Source organism: Apodemus sylvaticus, chromosome 9 (genome assembly GCF_947179515.1).
Source record: "Apodemus sylvaticus chromosome 9, mApoSyl1.1, whole genome shotgun sequence".
Lineage (NCBI taxonomy): Eukaryota > Metazoa > Chordata > Mammalia > Rodentia > Muridae > Apodemus > Apodemus sylvaticus.
Window position 1 is genome coordinate 55,194,551 of NC_067480.1, and position 17,306 is coordinate 55,211,856.

General features: G+C 42.7%; 1 protein-coding gene across 4 annotated transcripts; it reads left to right on the top strand.

Moving 5' to 3' along the window:
- The first annotated feature begins 202 nt into the window (after positions 1–202).
- Kctd18 (potassium channel tetramerization domain containing 18) lies at positions 203–16,318 on the top strand. 4 transcript variants are annotated; one of them, XM_052192789.1, is made up of 7 exons: positions 203–372; positions 2,691–2,917; positions 4,846–5,057; positions 7,123–7,316; positions 8,413–8,507; positions 11,428–11,530; positions 14,739–16,318. In XM_052192789.1, exons 2-7 carry the CDS (start codon positions 2,761–2,763, stop codon positions 15,229–15,231), a joined length of 1,254 nt encoding a protein of 417 aa, XP_052048749.1. In that variant the 5' UTR covers positions 203–372; positions 2,691–2,760; the 3' UTR covers positions 15,232–16,318. The 4 variants fall into 4 exon arrangements, with proteins under 4 accessions (XP_052048749.1, XP_052048747.1, XP_052048748.1 ...); XM_052192787.1 differs by having other exon boundaries at positions 203–323; XM_052192788.1 differs by lacking the exon at positions 203–372 and adding an exon at positions 379–947.
- The last annotated feature ends 988 nt before the right edge of the window (positions 16,319–17,306 follow it).

The window sequence follows — 17,306 nt, forward strand, 5'->3', positions numbered from 1 at the left end:
TATCCAAGTTCTATAAGCTTAAAGGAGTAGTTTGCCCCCTGGGGTTGGAAAAGATTCTTTTCCAGGAAGAGGTGATCCAAGGCGGGGCCTAGACTCGCGGGACAGTTCCGGAATGTTCTTGGGGCGTGGCCACCGCCGTCCCGTGGGCGGGGCGTATCCGGGGTTGAGGCCTCCCTTTTGGCGCACTGCACGTCGGGACCGCACGGGGGCGCCGAGGGTTGCTCCGCTCTACCAGTAGCGGAGCATCCGAGTAGGCGACGGCTTACTTCCGCGTCCGGGCCCCGCGGCGTCGGGCGGCTGCGCCCTGGGCCTGGCGGCCGCAGGTCAGTAGACAGTCGCCGCTCCGCCCGGCGAGGAGGAACCCGGCTCCGGGTGGGTGGCGGGCTCTGAAGCCTCGGGGGGCGTCCCGAGGGAGGCCCCGGCCCGCCTCTCTGATGACACGGGCGCCTTGGGCACCAGGCTTCGGTGTGGACCGAATCGGGCTCCGCTGGCCCAGGCGGACCTGGCCTCTGCGGGGCCTGGTGAACCCCACCGTTCTCGGTTTTGTCCAGCTGTGGCGAAGGGCCGTGAGCCCCATGAGCTGTGTCTCTCAAAGTGGAGTCGGCGCCCATCCCCACCTCTCAGATCAGACTTCGTGAATCAGACCCTGATGTGGCCCGGAGTCTGCCCTTTCAGCAGACATCCTCGACGGTTTGCTGCAGATGATCGTGCAGGAACCCTGCCTTCACACAACAGAGGCCTCAGTGGGTGCTTCGAGGAGTGCCATCACAGGGCCTGGCCTTGGGCTGTGGTCCCCAGATGGCAGCTGATAGTCAGTGAAGGGCCTAAATCGGGAGCCCTAGAGGTGGAACTTGTGTTAAAGGGATGGTCTGTGGGAGCATCTATGAGAACCCTTCAGGTTCACCTGGCTGCCCTGGGTTGTGCCTGGCCCCACTGCCTATTAACAGGCAAGTCTGTGTGGACACCACACACATCAATGACTTTTTTGCCCCTAGTGTTCTGTGTCAATAGGGACAGTAATGTTTGTATGATAAAGTTTTCTATGATTTAGGTCATATCTGTCTAGTGTTTCTTCACAGTGTCTGGTACGCAATAAGCATTCAGTAAATGGGGATTACCAAGAATGACAGTGCCTTTGCTTTTATTGGGCTTATGGACAAAATAAAATAAAAAAAAGAAGAAAAAGGTAGAGATTAAACACATGGTATAAAATCTGTATAAGAGTTTGTTGTGCAAGGATTCTAATTCTGCACAGAAAGATCTTGCAAGAGATGAATCTTATGTAGGAATATGAAAAATAGAATTCTAGAGAGCAGGTAACTGAACAGTGTGAACCAGTTGGTGCCCTGCTCATGATTGATTAGAGTGCTACTTCCAGGACCTTAAGGCAGCAAGAGGTCACACCAGTAAGTGTTTTTGGAGGCCTGGACCTTGTTTGGTCCCTAATGAATTTTGTCTATTGTCCTTTCTCAGATTCTAATGGTCTCCTCCCATTTTATTGGCATATGGCAGAGTTGGTGTCTGTGGGGAAGGATTTTAGTTGGTCAGTACCACTGAATTGGTTTGGATATAGTTGAGTTTGGCAGCCATTTTAAGACTTACTATGAAAGTATAGAGACTGCAGATGTTCAGTAGTAAGGAACTTAACCTTTGATTTTCAGCCCATTTCAGATTCCATGGAGAATTCTGGAGAAATGTTTAAACCTTCCCCAAAGCTTTGGCTGTTTTAGAGTCAAGAAGCTGAATGACTTACAGGGTGTCACCTGAGGATCTAGAACAATCTGTAGAAATAGAATTCAGTTTTGGACATTTCCTTCGTTTTGGTGTGTATGGGTGTTTTGCCTGCCTGTGTTTCTGTGTGCTACAGTACATACAGTGCCCCTAGAGGCTGGAAGAGGGTATCAGATCCCTGGAGTCACAGCTATTGACTATTGTAGGTCATATGGTACTGAGAATTGAACCTGGGTCTTTTCAAAAATAGCCATGTGCTCTTAACCACTTGGCCACCCTGGCCCTTGGCATGAATAGACTTCTGATTTCAGTTAGTGATATATAGTTAACTATAACTTAATGATCCAGTTATCCTTAGTTTCTGCTCTTTATTTCTTTAATCTCTAAAGTTTACTTCAAGTTCCTCAGTGTATACGTTAAGGGAAATTTTGTATGCTCATATCTAGTTTGTCATTTACTGTATACTTACTTAGTGTGTGCCGCATGTTTTGCTTTGCGGTGTTACCTTAATTACGTCTCCGGAGCTCTTTGGACCATTGCTGCCTCCATTTTATAGACAAGGAAACAAGAAAATGAATGTAAATGATTTCACCAAGAACCCAGAGATTGTAAGTGCTGAAGCCTTTTGGCTCCTATGTTAAATACTGATTTCTGTAGTCTAGATGGTTCCTTCAGACTTGTCAAGAACATGTGAGTGCCAATAATCATCAGCATGTCTTACCTTGGCTCTACTTGTGCCTGCTGGGCATTGTCTTGTGTAACTCTTTAAACAGTCATTTAATCAGCTGTGATTTATATTACTGTATATTTGTAAAACCCCAGGCACAGATTTTCCCAACACACCATATCTTAGCTGTCTTCCATACCACACGAAAGAGACTCTGTATAATTGTACTGAAATATATTTAGCTCGTCCATTTGTTTTCAGCAGGGTATTTATTTGTCCTTTGTTTTTACAGAGGTCTGGGACTGCGATTGTTTTGAAGTTTCTGAACGCTTAAGGCAAAGCTCTAGGTGTCGAAGGGAGCCATGGCCGGCCGGGAAGCAGAGGAAGTGCTCGACATCCTTCGGCTGAGCGTGGGTGGCTGCACTTACACAGCCCGGCGAGAGTCTCTGTGCCGCTTTAAGGACTCCATGCTGGCATCTATGTTCAGTGGTCGTTTCCCTCTAAAAACGGATGAATCTGGTAAATGTCTGAAGTGTGGACCGAGTGAATGCTCAGTAAAGTGGGAGTCTGTTTTAAGTTCCTTTTGATTTTATTTTGTAGGAATGTATTATATTAGCCTACTAATTCCTTAGCTCATTATGACTGTATGGAGATTCATTAAGTACATAGAGAAATTAAATACCAGTTTTAAAATTTGTGGTGCTGTTCCTAAAGGTTGACAGAGAAGTGAGGTGGTGTGCAGGTCGGCCGTGGCCTGGTTATGGCAGTAGCTGTGGTTTGGAAGGAGGTGCTTCCATGCGGCACTATGGATGGTGGTGAGACAGATGCTTTATTAGCTTCTCTCCGCACTTCAAGGTTGATTTTCCTAAAAAAGCAACTATCCTCATAGCTCGCAAAGCAGCCATTGGAGAGTGCCAGTGCTGTCCTCAGTTCTTGGTCCAACTGTGCAGTTTTGTATGACCTGACGTGTGTGGTTGAAAAACGGCAAGTTCCTATTGTGGGTCATTCAGAGAACTACATCATAAAGGCTAGGGCTCTGGGTGGTCTCTTTCCTTTAAGTACTGTGGGAGTAACAGAACCTGCTGTGAATCTTCATTAGCACAAGAGGATGCTAGACAGCTCAATTTTTTTTGCCCCATGTGTGAGCCCCAGAAAAATGGCCTGCGTGTTACAGGGAGGGAAGGAGATGACCTGGGCAGGAGTAGGGTCTTAGAGAACTGCCCCGCCTGCAGCTGGTGGTTGAAAGCAGAGAGTAACCCGCTGGCCCTCCTGCGAGCCTCTGTCTACCTGTCAGGAACTACTGTTGGAGAGTAAAGGGAGGGAGGGAGGAAGAGAGGGACAGGGAGAGAAGGAGAGATGTGGATGGATTGATAAGTGTCCATCACTGCAAGAAAAATAAAAGGGTGTGGGGGGTTGAACTCCTTAGTTACCATTATGCCGAGGTTTTTTTCTTTTTAATTCTGCTGAGTTGTCTTAAGCAAAGTCTTTAATCATATGCGATGCTAGCAAAGCATTTCTTGTTTTTAAAACTAATTTTAAACTTTTTTGGAGATAGGAGCTCCCAGAGCTGTTCAGGCTGGCTTCCACACTCACAGCAGTTCTCCTGCCTTCACCTGAGTGCTGGGACCTGTGGCTGTGTGCTACCACTCCTCACAGCTTGCCTTCCTTCTTTAAATGTAGATTCTCACACTCCAAAGGGACTAACCCAATGCTTTCAAATACAGTCCACACCTAGCACCAGAAATCCCAGACATGTGTTGTCGATGACATTCAAACAGTCGACATAGGGGCAAGCACACTCTCCTTACTGTGGAGCCACACACGCCTGTCCTGCCCAGCTGTGCTGAGGTTAGGGGCACATCTCTTCTGCCAGAAGCCTGGGCTTTTGCAGTTGGCTATATCAGGGTGATAGTGACGGCATCTGAAGAGCCAAGTGGGTCTTGGAATACACTTTACTATGTGGGGCTGAGAATACAGAAGGTCCCCCATTAACTCATATAGTTTCTTTGTGTAAGTTAGAGAAGGAACCAGTTTTTGCAGGAAGGTATGGTTGTGTAGTAGGGTTTATGAGGCAAAGTATGGGTTTGGTTTCAGCCTCACCCACCCCCTTAGCCTGGTTCCTGTGCACATAGTATACTTGTACAATCAGACATGGTGACAGGTCATATATGTTTGTATTCAGAATTATTTACAGTGTTCTAGAAATATAGGTATTGCCTCCAAATAATTCAGTTTTTAGAATATTATCTACTGAGTTGAGGGAGCATCATTATATTTGCTGTGGCAGTGAGGCAGAAGTTTAGCTTCATCTGACTGATGTGGACCCACTTCCACACTAAGTGTTAATCTTGTGAGGAAAAGAAACATTACTGTAAGGGTATTGGCTGCTTTGACTTCTTATTGATCATCATATGAATCTGCACAACCATTTTGGAACTGTTTTCTAGGGGCGTGTATTATTGACCGTGATGGACATCTATTTAAATACATTTTGGACTACCTCCACGGGGAGGTTCAGACCCCCTTGGACGAGCAGACTCGAGCCGCCCTGCAGGAAGAGGCTGACTACTTTGGCATCCCTTACCCGTACAGCCTGTCTGACCACTTGGCCAATGAGATGGAGACATATTCTTTAAGGTCAAATATAGAACTTAAAAAGGTCTTGGCATTTTCTCAAGTTTCAAAATACATATTTATTATGCACAAAGCGATATGTTATTTTGCATAGTTTGTGATATCACATATATACAGTGCAAGGCAGTCTGTAATCAGTTTTGAACATGTTTCTTAATTACTGCTAGTCATTCTTAAAGGCCAAAATTAATTCTAGGCAAAAAGTTTTATTAAGCTTATGTATCTCACTGAAAACGTAACACTTTTTGATTCTTTTTTAATAGAACTGTTCTTCTGAAGTTGTTTCTGTTTTGAGAAAAGGTCTTACTATATAGCTCTGGGTGGCTTGGAACTGGCTATGCAGTCCCGGTTGGCTTTGAACTTACAGTGATCCACCTGCCTCTGCCTCCTGAGTGCTGGGATTAAAGTCACACACTAATATACTTGGCTTCTGAAGTTCTTTTTAAACTAGAGAAATACTATGTTAATGACGGTATAATGGTACTATTTACTAAGATAATTTTTTTTTATGTTTTATGCTAAGTAAGAAACTCTTACCTGACGTAGTGAATATGGCAGCTTGTCATGTTAAGTAAGATATGCAGAGTTCACTTCAAGATCAGCAAATGTTTCTATTTTATATCACACTTTAGAGATCTTTACATGATTTGAAAAGCTTTGGTATCTGTGCCTTATTAATAGGTGTTGTATTTGTTGATAATTAACACATACAGAAATTATTTCTGTAAGCAGATGTTGCTCCTGAACCTTGATAGGAGCTTTAGAATTGGATGTCCGTTCAGGAAGCAAACTGATGGCTGGTTGGTTATTAGGAGTGCAGCAGAAAAATCCCTTTTAGGGACTTGCCTGAGTATATGGAATCTGTTACTAATGTTTCGCACATTTAATTGCCAAGTGATAGTCTTGATAATGCCACTTAGCCAAACAACAGAATAGAGCTCAAAAGTCTTGCTGGGAGATTAGAGAGGTTAGCATCATCTTCTTCTGCCTTAGCTCTTAGCCTTTGTCTTCTGGTTTATATTTTAAAAAGAGCAAAGAATGCCTGCATTTATTCCAACAGCCTATTTTATAAATGTTTATTTCATAAGTGCCACATTCTGTATGGCCTTGTAAAGGGACTGTGTGGAGTACCAAGAAATGGAATCTAGTTCTTTCCCTAGGACAGTTTGATTTGGAATTCTTATATGTGTACACATAATGCTAAAGATGAATAGAGGAGTTATTTAGCGCCAGACATGTGAGGACCCTGGTTCCATGACTGAATAGATAAGCAGCAGGTGTGTTCACGTTGCCTGCTCTCCCAGACACTAAGACTGTCAGTGGACACAGCAAAGACGCTTGTCCTGCAGGCACTCAGAGCAGCAGTGCCATTCCAGGGAAGGTCTGCGCCACAGTCCTGGGAGGAGCCTCCTGTGCGAGCACATCTGGGCTTGCTACATGGTGTGCTGATCACTCAGTGTCGGTCTTCTGAGTTAGGTATGGACACAGTATTTAGACTGTCTCTCATATTCACTGTCACATCTGCGGGACCTGAGAGTGCTCAGCAGATAGTGGGTGTTTAGTGTGCAAGTCAGTGGATGACTTAAGTAAGTAAATGCCAGATGAGTTCAGACACTGCTGGACCTCACCATAGCAACCCTGCAGCATAGAAGGACAAGCTCATCTGATTAATTCATTGTTGGAGTTTGGAGTTAAAAATAAGGACCAGCTGTGGGCTTAAGTGAGAAGTTTGAGAAAGTATTCTGAGGAAAGAGAAATTCTAACTTTTAGTTATTGTATGAAGATTATAAAATTAAAAGTGATGATGGCAAGCCAAAAGAAGAAATAAAAGAACAATTCTGATTGGAAAAGTAGTCTCTCTAAATAAAGAGTTGTAGAGGTTTTTTGTTGTTTGATTTTTTTTTTTTGGTAAAGGAAAAAAAAACCTCCCAATTAATTTATTATATTTATGTTTATAGACTAAGTTAAAATTCATGACATTTTTATTTCTCTTTGTGACTAGTTCACATTTAGCTTTTCATGAAAGTAATCTAGCTCATTTATCTTTTATTTCATAATTAAATCTAAGTTTATATATATGTTTGCTTTAGGCTTTAACAGACTTCTGTGATTCCTATGGCTTAGTTTGCAATAAACCAACAGTTTGGGTTCTCCACTATCTTAACACATCTGGTGCAAGCTGTGAGAGTAGAATTATTGGTGTCTATGCTACAAAAACTGATGGGACAGATGCCATTGATAAGCAGCTGGGAGGAAGAATTCACAGTAAAAGCATTTTCAAAAGGTATGTTCAAAATTCAATGTAAGCAAGTGCAAAAAGAGAGGCTTGGTATCCTTCAACAGTTTTGAGAATTGTTATTGAATGAAATACTGTACTGAATGAACTACAAGAGGCTGTGGGTGTGGCCCAGTGGACAGAGCCCTCAGAGCTATGGCATGGCTGCTTCAGGCTGGGTGCGATTTAAGGCCTTTGCACAGAGATGTCAGTTCTGGGCCTTTTGCAGGATCAAGAACAGTGGTTCTCTGTGCATTGAGTCTCAAGTGCCATAATCAGCCTTTATAGAGCTAAGAGAAAGAAGCCTCCCGCTTAATACCTCCCCTGGACTGCAGTGTGGGGCACGTGCACCAGCCAGAGTCGCCAAGCCCATCGAGCGGCCTGGAGGCCAGTCTGGGCCTTGTTTTGGCCCCTTTCAGATTTAGGCTTCTGTGATGTGGGTGTGTTAAATTCTTAACGTTTGTCCTCTTGTGATATCCATGTGAACTCGTACTGATCAAGTCACTTAACAGAGTTTCTCTCTCCTGTATATTCTGTGGGAGATTGAAGTGGTCCATGTAATCACTAATACGTATAAGCTTGCTTCTCAGGTGACTAGGATTATTGCTGTTTCTGAAATCTTTATAGGCAATAATCTATATAAGACATCCAAGCACCTGACATGATGCTAGGGAAATGTCATCAAAGTTGGATCTTTTCTAACTAGCATTTGTTGGTTTTATTTTGAGACAATTTCTCACTATATAGCTTTGGGTGGCCTGGAACTCAGATCTACCAGTCTCTGCCTCCCAAGTGCTGGAGCTAAAGGCATGTGTCATTATGCCCAGTTATACATAAATGCTTTCTAAAATGTTTTAAAAATATATCGATATACTTCCATATTGTGGAATTGATGAATACTACCTTTAAAAGGAGATGAATTCTTATTATCTGCTGTGGTTTCTGAGTACATAACCTATGCTTAGGGGCAATAGAGGAACAAGTGGTGCTTAGATACTTCTCCCCTTGATTATCAAGTATTTATTGAGTGCGTGTTACCTGGATATACACAGACACATTCATATGTAAGTAGTAGATTGTCATTACATTTCTGCAATGTTTCTAGAGAGGCGGGGAATAATGTCCAGTACATTTGGAGCTATTACTCAGTAGCCGAGCTGAAGAAAATGATGGATGCCTTTGATGCTTGGGAAGGAAAAGGTAGGTAGGGTGCAAACATCTGCTTCATGGACACACGTGGACTTTTTCTTGTTTTCTCTTTTTTTCTTCTAGTTTTTGAGACAAAATTTTCCACTGTAGCTCAAGCTGGCCTAGAACTTACTGTGCAGCCTGGTGTAGCTGGCCTGGGCCTTGGAGCAATGCTGCTTCTGCCTCCTGGGAATACAGGCTCGCCTCCCCATGCACTCAGTCCCTGTCCCACTTCCAAGTGGGCAAAGGCGGCCTTTCTTTCTCTGCACCCCTTGTTTGTCCCTTCCTTTCATCTGCGCCCCTCTCTTCCTAGAAGTATACTTTTCAGTGTGTCACTTGTCTGTCACCATACGGTGATATTGAAGCTTTCAAATCTGTACACCCATGCATGAGTTGCTATGTATTGTTATTTATTTATAATTCAGTGACTTCAAGTATGGTTCTTAGCTATGTATATTTAATAAGTAAGAGTTTATTTAGATCTACTGTGTAACTTGCAATGTTTAAGAAGTGTGTACTTCAACACTGAGAAGGAGGCTGGTGAGATTTTTCCCCAAGCCAGATTGACCCAAGGCTAATCCCTGAATCCACAAGGTGGAAGGAGAGAACTGACTTCTGCACCTTATCCTTTGATCTCCAGCATAGACTGGACCATGCCTGTGCCCACAAACATACACACAGAATCAAATAAACGTTTATAAGAAGGAATCCAAATGAAAAAAGACTGGAATTGGTTGGACATGGTGGCTTACTCCTGAACTCTTAGCACTTAGGAGTCTCAGGCAGGAGGCTTGGCTCGCCGAGTTGAAGGCTAGCCTGGGCTACATAGTGAGTTTTAGAGCAACCTGGTTTAGATAGTTAGACTCTGTTTGAAAACAAACAAAACATACTAGAATGAAAATGTACTGATGCATCTTGAATTATCATTCCTTAGTTTTTAGCTGTCTACTTTTCTAGATTTTCCAAGTTATGTACAATGATGTGAATTATTTATATGTTGAAAAAAAAAGGTTTTAGCTGAGTATGCTGACTGCAGCCTTGATCCCAGCACTGGGAGGGAAGGGCCGGAGGGCTGGCTGCCCCGCCTCAGCAGCTGGCTGCACTGTGGAGCAGTGAGCTGTTTCAGAATTCAGAGGTGAAACACGTTGCTTAATCAAGTTGGAGTGCATATCCTCTAGGCAGTAGAGCATGCATGTTTATCAGTATGTCAGGGTGGGTAAATCTTGATATAGCACATTAAAGAAACCAGATACAAGTATGAATATTCTGTGATTGATGTATATGACATTCTGGAGAAGACAAAACTAGGCTCAGAAGGGAAACCCGTGGCTGGGAGGTGGTAGGAGGAAATTTTTAGGCACGGCCAGTGAGTGACTAGCATTGTCCAATTCATTGAACTGTATCTCTCAAAAAATAAGTTTCATGTAAATTTTATTATAAATTTAACCTGAAAAATCAGGTGAACTTAATGGACCAGGTTTAGGAATACTTCTGTAGTAGAATAGATATAGGTTTGGAAATAGTAAATAATTACAAAGTGTTGGCCTTAATGAGTGTCATTGAGTTCTTGAGTATTGGATATATGGTATATATGAATTTTTTTATATGCCAGTTTACTAAGGTAGTCATGTTTTCTAGAACTTTAATGGTTAAAAAGATACTGATCTCATTGTGGAGACTTAAAAGCTGTTACTGTAAAGAACCCAACAGTTTTTTATTGAAAATTACTCTTTTAGTGTTTTTTGTATGTCTGTGTATAATTTTGTGTGTTTTATTGGAGTGGGGTGAGGTGAGGTAGAAGGAGGTGGTGTAAAATGCATGCGCATCAGTGGCGTTGCTGCCCTGCTTAGCAGCCACCTGCTGTCGAGTTCCAGAGTGTTTTCATCTTCTCAGGGAACCCACAGTCTCTCCTCCATGCTCTCCTGCACAGTCTTCCTTCTGTCTCAGTGTCTGCCTGTCCTGGATATTTCATATGAATGAGATTGTAAAATATGTGACCTTCTGTGTTCAATTTCTTTACTAGTACAATGCCACTGAGGCTTGTAAGGGTACATTCTTAAACTTTGAATCAAAGTATATCAGATTTGAAATACAGAATGAAATTTGCTAAAATCCTGGCTTGATTATTAGATTAGATTATTCTTGTTTTAAAGTTTTTTTTTTAAAAACATTTTTATTTGTGTGTGCCCATCTGTATGCATGTCCTTGCAGAGGCCAAAATGGGTTGGCAGCTTCCCTGGAAGCTGGAGTTTCAGGTACTTGTGAGCTGCCTGACATGGCTGCTGGGAACTCCGTATAGTTCCCTTAAGATCAGCAAGTGCTGTTAACTACTCAACCCTGTCTGGTGACAATGGTCTACAGGGTGGTTCACAGGTACACCCGATTTGATGGTCACAGTAGCCCAATGCAGCAGACAGAGCACTGGTATAGACACCACTGTAAACGTCCTTTACGCTTTTACTCATACTGCAATTGTCTGTAAAACCCTGAAGGCTTTAAGAGTACCTAACCTGTTCTAAGCATTTCATGTATATTAACATATTTAACGATCACAGCACTCTTGCAGGGTATATACTATGATCATTAAAAACATCATATACCCTCTTATATGAAACTTTCATAGAAGAGGATAACTTTGCCAAGGTCACTTCGGTGAGTGACAGTGAGATTCGGGCGCAGCAGGATCAGAGCCTGTGCCTGTAACCAGCATACTTCCCATTCTGTGAGCATGCCCTGGATCGAAGCCAGCTGCTCTTGGACCCAGCTCATGAGCTGTGACTCTGCTGTCCTGGTGCCACTAGAAGGCACTTCCTGTATCTGCTGTCCAAACCTGTCCATCACCTGAGGGGAACAAACTATAGACAACTTTAGGCCAGTCTCTGGTGACGGAGTGCTTTCCTATAGCTCTCTCAATTATCTTTTTATCTCCAAGGAGTCAGCTACTGGCGTGTGCCCCACGAGCTGATAGAGTGTTGGACTTTGGAAGAACGGCCTTTACATGGAAGCCTGCGCCATATGGCCCCAATTCGAAAGAGGTTAGCTATGATTACATCTTGTTTTAAAATCTGTAGTTGATATTTTTTTGTCACCATCATAAAGGGGAAATGAATACTCTTGGCTTTACTTTTAATCACATAATAAATATTCTGCATTAACATAAAAATATTGATCTTATTAAATAAAAAAGATACAAAAACTATGAAAAAGTAGGTTATTCTGCTGTCCTTTGATGTGAAGTATGTTTTCATTAGGAGACTGTGGCTGTAGGAGGAAGGGTAGATGCTGTGGCCATGCTGTGGCAGGCTTGTTTCCCCCACAGAAGTGAAATGCCAGGCTTTGTTGGCAGTTCTTAAAAAAAACGTACTTAGGCTTACTACTGGACATTTCCTGTGGCTTGGTCTGAAATTCTTTTTTCTTTTTCTATTGTCACAAGTAGCATCTTTATTTGGTAATGTTTTCTTGAGTTCCATGAAATTATTAGCATTATTTTCACTCTTTGGCCGTGTCTATAACTGTGTTTTACGTGCTGTAAGATTGTATTTCTTTTTTGTTTGTTTGTTTGTTTGTTTATTTATTTCCTTCCCTTCTTCATCTTGCTCCAGCCCTGCTGGCTCCTGACCCAAAGGTTTTTTATTTGTTTCTCATTACAAATGGCTGTCAGCCACCATGCAATTGCTGGGATTTGAACTCAGGACCTCTGGAAGAGCAGTCAGTGCTCTTAACTGCTGAGCCATCTCTCCAGACTCCCTTCTTTTAAACATTTTTATTATTTAAGACATATATTTATTAATTATGAGTACTCTGCAGCTGTCTTCAGACACACACTAGAAGAGAGCATCAGATCCCATTACAGATTGTTTTTTTAGCCACCATGTGGTTGCTAGGAATTGAACTCAGGGCCTCTGTCAGAGAAGTCAGTACTCTTAACTGCTGAGCCATCTCTCCAGTCCTGTATTTCTTTTTTCTTCTTCTTTTTTTTTTTTTAAATTCTCTATTTTTATTTAGATGAGTACACTGTAGCTTTCTTCAGACACACACCAGAAGAGGGCATCAGATCCTATTACAGATGGTTGTGAGCTACCATGTGGTTGCTGGGAATTGAACTCAGGACCTCTGGAAGAGCAGTCAGTGCTCTTAAGCCCTGAGCCATCTCTCCAGCCCCCTGTATTTCTTTTTTAATGTCTCAGTTTATCCACAGCATCAGGTGTTTTGTTCCTCAATCCCTTGTTCTGGGATTTGATTACAAGTGCAACTGTGACTGCTTTCCTGCCTTTTCCCTCTGAATTCTTCAAAGAAATAAAGGTGATTCTTTAGTAAAGATCTCTTTGTAAAACATTTTACTTCTTAGCTGTTCTCTCTCTCTCTCTTAACTCTTTTTAATATTTATCTGTTTTATGTATGTGAGTATACTGTAGCTGTCTTCAGACACACCAGAAGAGGGCATGAAATCCCATTATAGAAGGTTATGAACCATCATGTAGTTGCTGGGAATTGAACTCAGGACCTCTGGAAGAGCAATCAGTGCTCTTAACAGCTGAGCCATCTCTCCAACCCAACATTTTATTTCTTAAAAGATACTGTGTTTCTAATTTATATATTATTATATTATTAGTTTATTTTGTTGTTTGGACCATCAGCAAATGTTGAATCTAGAACATTGGTTCTCAACTGGGAAGGATTTTTTTTAATAAATCCTTTTTCTGAGCTATTTAGCAATATCTGGAGCTTTTGGATTGCACTCCACAGGGAGGGAGATGCTCCTGGTATCTTATAGGTAGATGACAGGGATATTGGGACTTATCTTGCTGGCAGCTTCCCTCAAAAGAATGATTTTACTGAAATGGTCGGTTGTACCAAGGTCAAGAGACCTTGGTGTGGAGTCAGGTGAAGATACAGACGGGAAGCAGAGCGGAGGAATGGCTGATGGTAGCCTTCTCTTTGTCATGTCAATGATCTTTTCTCGGAGTTTTGGGAAGTAGCATTTTGATGCATAAACAAGATAACAAAAGTGATGTGTAATTATGATCAGTAACATTTTAAAGCTGTGTATATTATATTAGCATTCTTTGCTATGTGTGGAAGATTCTATGAAGCTAGACCAGGATTCTGTTTCAAAGACAAGGGTTCACTGTGCTGCACTGCTTCTAGCAGACAGTACTGTGGAGAGGAAGTGCACCACAGTGAACAAATGCTCTGTTTGTTCAGGAGGGGCCTAGGCCAGGAAAGGAAAACTGGGCGGAGCAGGCAGGACTTTTACAATTTTAAGGTCAATTTTGGCAGTTTTTTTTCCTTTAGGCTGTTTATAATGAATGGTAAACTCATTTCAGTAGTCTGAGTAATTTGTTCAGTACTTTTCAGATTTAAAAATACCTATGTCTAGCATGGGCATGACTGTTAATAGCTGTCTCCTCTAAATGTGTGTCACGGCATGCAGATTCTGCCGGCTGTCAGGACAATGGTGACTGGCAAATACAGCTGCGGCAGTTCAATAGGCACATTGCCTTTCCTGAGGCTTGCAGCCTTTCTCTTTGTCAGCATGGGTTTTAAAGCTTGAGTTGGAGAGTAACATTCATTTGGCTGAGAACTCCCTTTCTGCAGTTCTTGGAAAGAACACTGAATATTCTTGGTTATCCTGTGCATCACGCAAAACTCTTGGGAGCAGAGTGATATGTAGTCTAATTCTTACTCAGTACTCCATGTGTGGTTTTAGGATACAGTGTGTAAGCATCAGACACAGTCTTTAGGAAACTCACTGCATTGCAGTTGACCGTGGTGGGGAATGAGGCGAGCTGCTATCCATAAACATTCTCTTTCTTTGTTAGGCTTGAATGTGAACTTCATAGACCTATCTATCTATCTATCTATCTATCTATCTATCTATCTATCTACTCTTTATTTACATTTTGGATGATTTCCCCTTTCCTGGATCCCCCCTCCCCGAAAGTCCCATAAGCCCTCTTCCCTCCCCCTGTTCCCCATCCACCCTTTCCCATTTCCCTGTCCTGGTATTCCCCTGTACTGCTGCACTGAGTCTTTCCAGGACCAGGGGCCTCTCCTTCCTTCTTCTTGGGTATCATTTGATATGTGAATTGTTTCTTGGGTAATCTGAGCTTCTAGGCTAATATCAGTGAGTGCATACTATGTGTGTCTCCAGTGTCATCCTGAGGCGACCCAATAACAGAGACTTACTTTTATTGGCTACCAAAAGTATAAGTGCTGAAAAGAATGCTTCTGTATTTCCAGGCGGCTGATAGCCCTCAGGGAAGAGGACGAAGGTGTGAACTGTAAGACTGGTCCTAAGCCAGTCAGATTTTTGGGCCCTTCTACAAGTACCCAAATTAAAGTCAAGAACTCTGCTTCAGTGAGGGTGTCACCTGCCAACGCTGCCCAGCTCTCCTCTCAGGCTACGGCAAACCGCTCTCAAAGAGGCAGTGGTGGGAAGGCTGCCCAGTGCTCTGTGGCCACAGGGGCGTCTGGACATGGTCCTGCTTCCCCAGATGCCCAGAGCTCTGAAAACCAAGCCACACAGCCACCTCCCGCCAAGGTGCTCCTTTCTGACAAGAAGTCTCCACCCCATCGAGTGATCAAGCTGAGGCGGACTCCACTGTGCGGGGGGCCTTCCCTGCCAACCCCCTCAGCAGCGAGCCAGGCTGGCTTCCCCCAGCTGCTGTCTCCAGAAGCTTCCAGCACTTTGGGTGTGCAGACTGAGAACAGGAAAGACCAGCCTGATGGCTAAAGTGGGCTTGAAGCTGCCTGTTTGTCCCACAGCCTCCAGCATGCTGGCTCTGACAGTGTTCTTGGCAGGGAAGATCTAACCGTGGATGTTGAGGGTTATTACAGGGAAAGTGAATGCCATGACTTGGGCATAGAGGAGGGGACTTTATGGGTAGGGTTATCATTTACTTTGCGTTTTCTCGAGGGTGGCTATGTGCAGTTTGGTTTCTGGTTTTTAATTTTAAGCTTTATTTAAATGGTTAAGTGCTATCACGGCAACCAAGCAGTAAGAAGTCTCCCTTTTTGCAGTAGTAGTAGAGTCTTCAGTGTTATTCCTCCAGCCCAAGGGTGGGAGTGAGGTTTGGGCCTCACTTCTGTCAGATGGAGAGGGGTACCTGTGCTGGCCACACTGTGGTGGCCAGGAGCAGAGGTCTCACAAGGGAGTGACTCCACCAGTTGCCCCTAGTTGCTTATTTTCCAGAGACAACATGAGAGAAGTGATGGGGAAAGGGGGAAGGGATGTAGTTAAAGCTCGGATGCTGATCTCACTTACTTGGGCTGTTTTCTTTTCTTGATTGGCTCTCTACTTTGCTCTGTTAGCAGCTGTGTCTTTTGTGTGCACCCCAAGGGGAATGCATGTGGTAGGAACTGTAGAACGGGTTTTGGAACGGTTAAAATATGGTAGTTTACTTTGGTGATGTTTTGAAGTACTTTGAAAAAGAGAAGTTAAACAAGTTTAGCTTTCTAACTCAAGCTAGTTTGTTGTAGAAGTGACCATTGAAGAGTCCTTCTGATTACACACTGTGCTTCATGCGTACAATTTCCATATAACTTGAACTTAACTATTTTTAAACAAAATATTTTGATTAATCTATTTTTTTTTCATGACCATTGAGTTATGTGTGCTTTCTCTTATATATTATGTCTGGTAATTACATTGTACATTTCTCCTTCCCATGAGCCCCGTGCCTCAGTATTTCTAGAAGCAGGTTCAGAGAGCAGGGTGTCCTTTTCTCAGTTGCTGGGCATTGCATTGCTTTGAAAAAGTGAGGCAGGTATATTCATGATGTTTCTTTTTAAATAAATAAAGCATTTCCATAAAAACGTGACTTTTCTGTGACTACTTATTTAAATTTTGAGCCCTGAAATAGTTTGAAAGCTTATTAATTTATGTAGGGTTTCTATTTGTGTTTTCAAAATTACTTTCTTGTCTTGCTAGTTCATGAAATGATAAAAAAATACTGAATAAATGTCTGCTGGTACCTTTCTAAGAAGGTGGTGTAAGTGAGCAGAAAGGTTTTTAGTTGGAGATCTACAAGGCCGTCCTGGATTACATAACCGTAGTCACCTTCAGAACAGCGCTGCTCTAGAGAGTTCAGGCAGCTCGAAAATTAAACACATGGGAGTTCTTGGGGCTACCAATTTGGACATTACGTATTACTTGGTCTAAGATATTTTAAATTGCTAAGCCATATAAGAAAAATTTATACTGATACACATAAAATGCATGTTTTGTACATGATGACCAGAAAAGGAAACTTGAATACTCAACATGGGTAATTATATCATTAGCCTCCCTTTTTATTACATCAAGTAACTTAGAGGAACTCGCTGCATGCAACACATTGAGCCTTTGTGAGAATAGGTTTGGATGGAGTGCTGGAGAGTGCATTCCAGATCCTGGAGTTATGGTCAGGAAGCTTGCCACCGCCAGGCCTGATGGCTGTCCCTGAACTCCCACCGTGGGAGGAGAAAACCAACATCGACAAGTCAAGTTGATCTTGACTTCCTCAGAGGCCCTGTGGGCGCCCTCACATGATATTTGAAAAGTAAATAAATGCAAGAACACATCTGGAGCTGGTCCTGGGTGGCAGGGCTAGGGTATGTGGTAGATATTTGTGGATATGAGCAGTTAGGACCAAGTTCAGAATGCTCAGGTGTTAGGGTGTTACTTGAATTTAGTTCCTTGACTGTTGTTTTTGCCCTTTGTGTAGAAAAAACACATGTTTACAAAATTTGCATCTTTTTCTTAAAACACTTTTTTTTTTTTTTTTTTTTTTGTATTTTCGAGACAGGGTTTCTTTGTGTAGCCTTGGC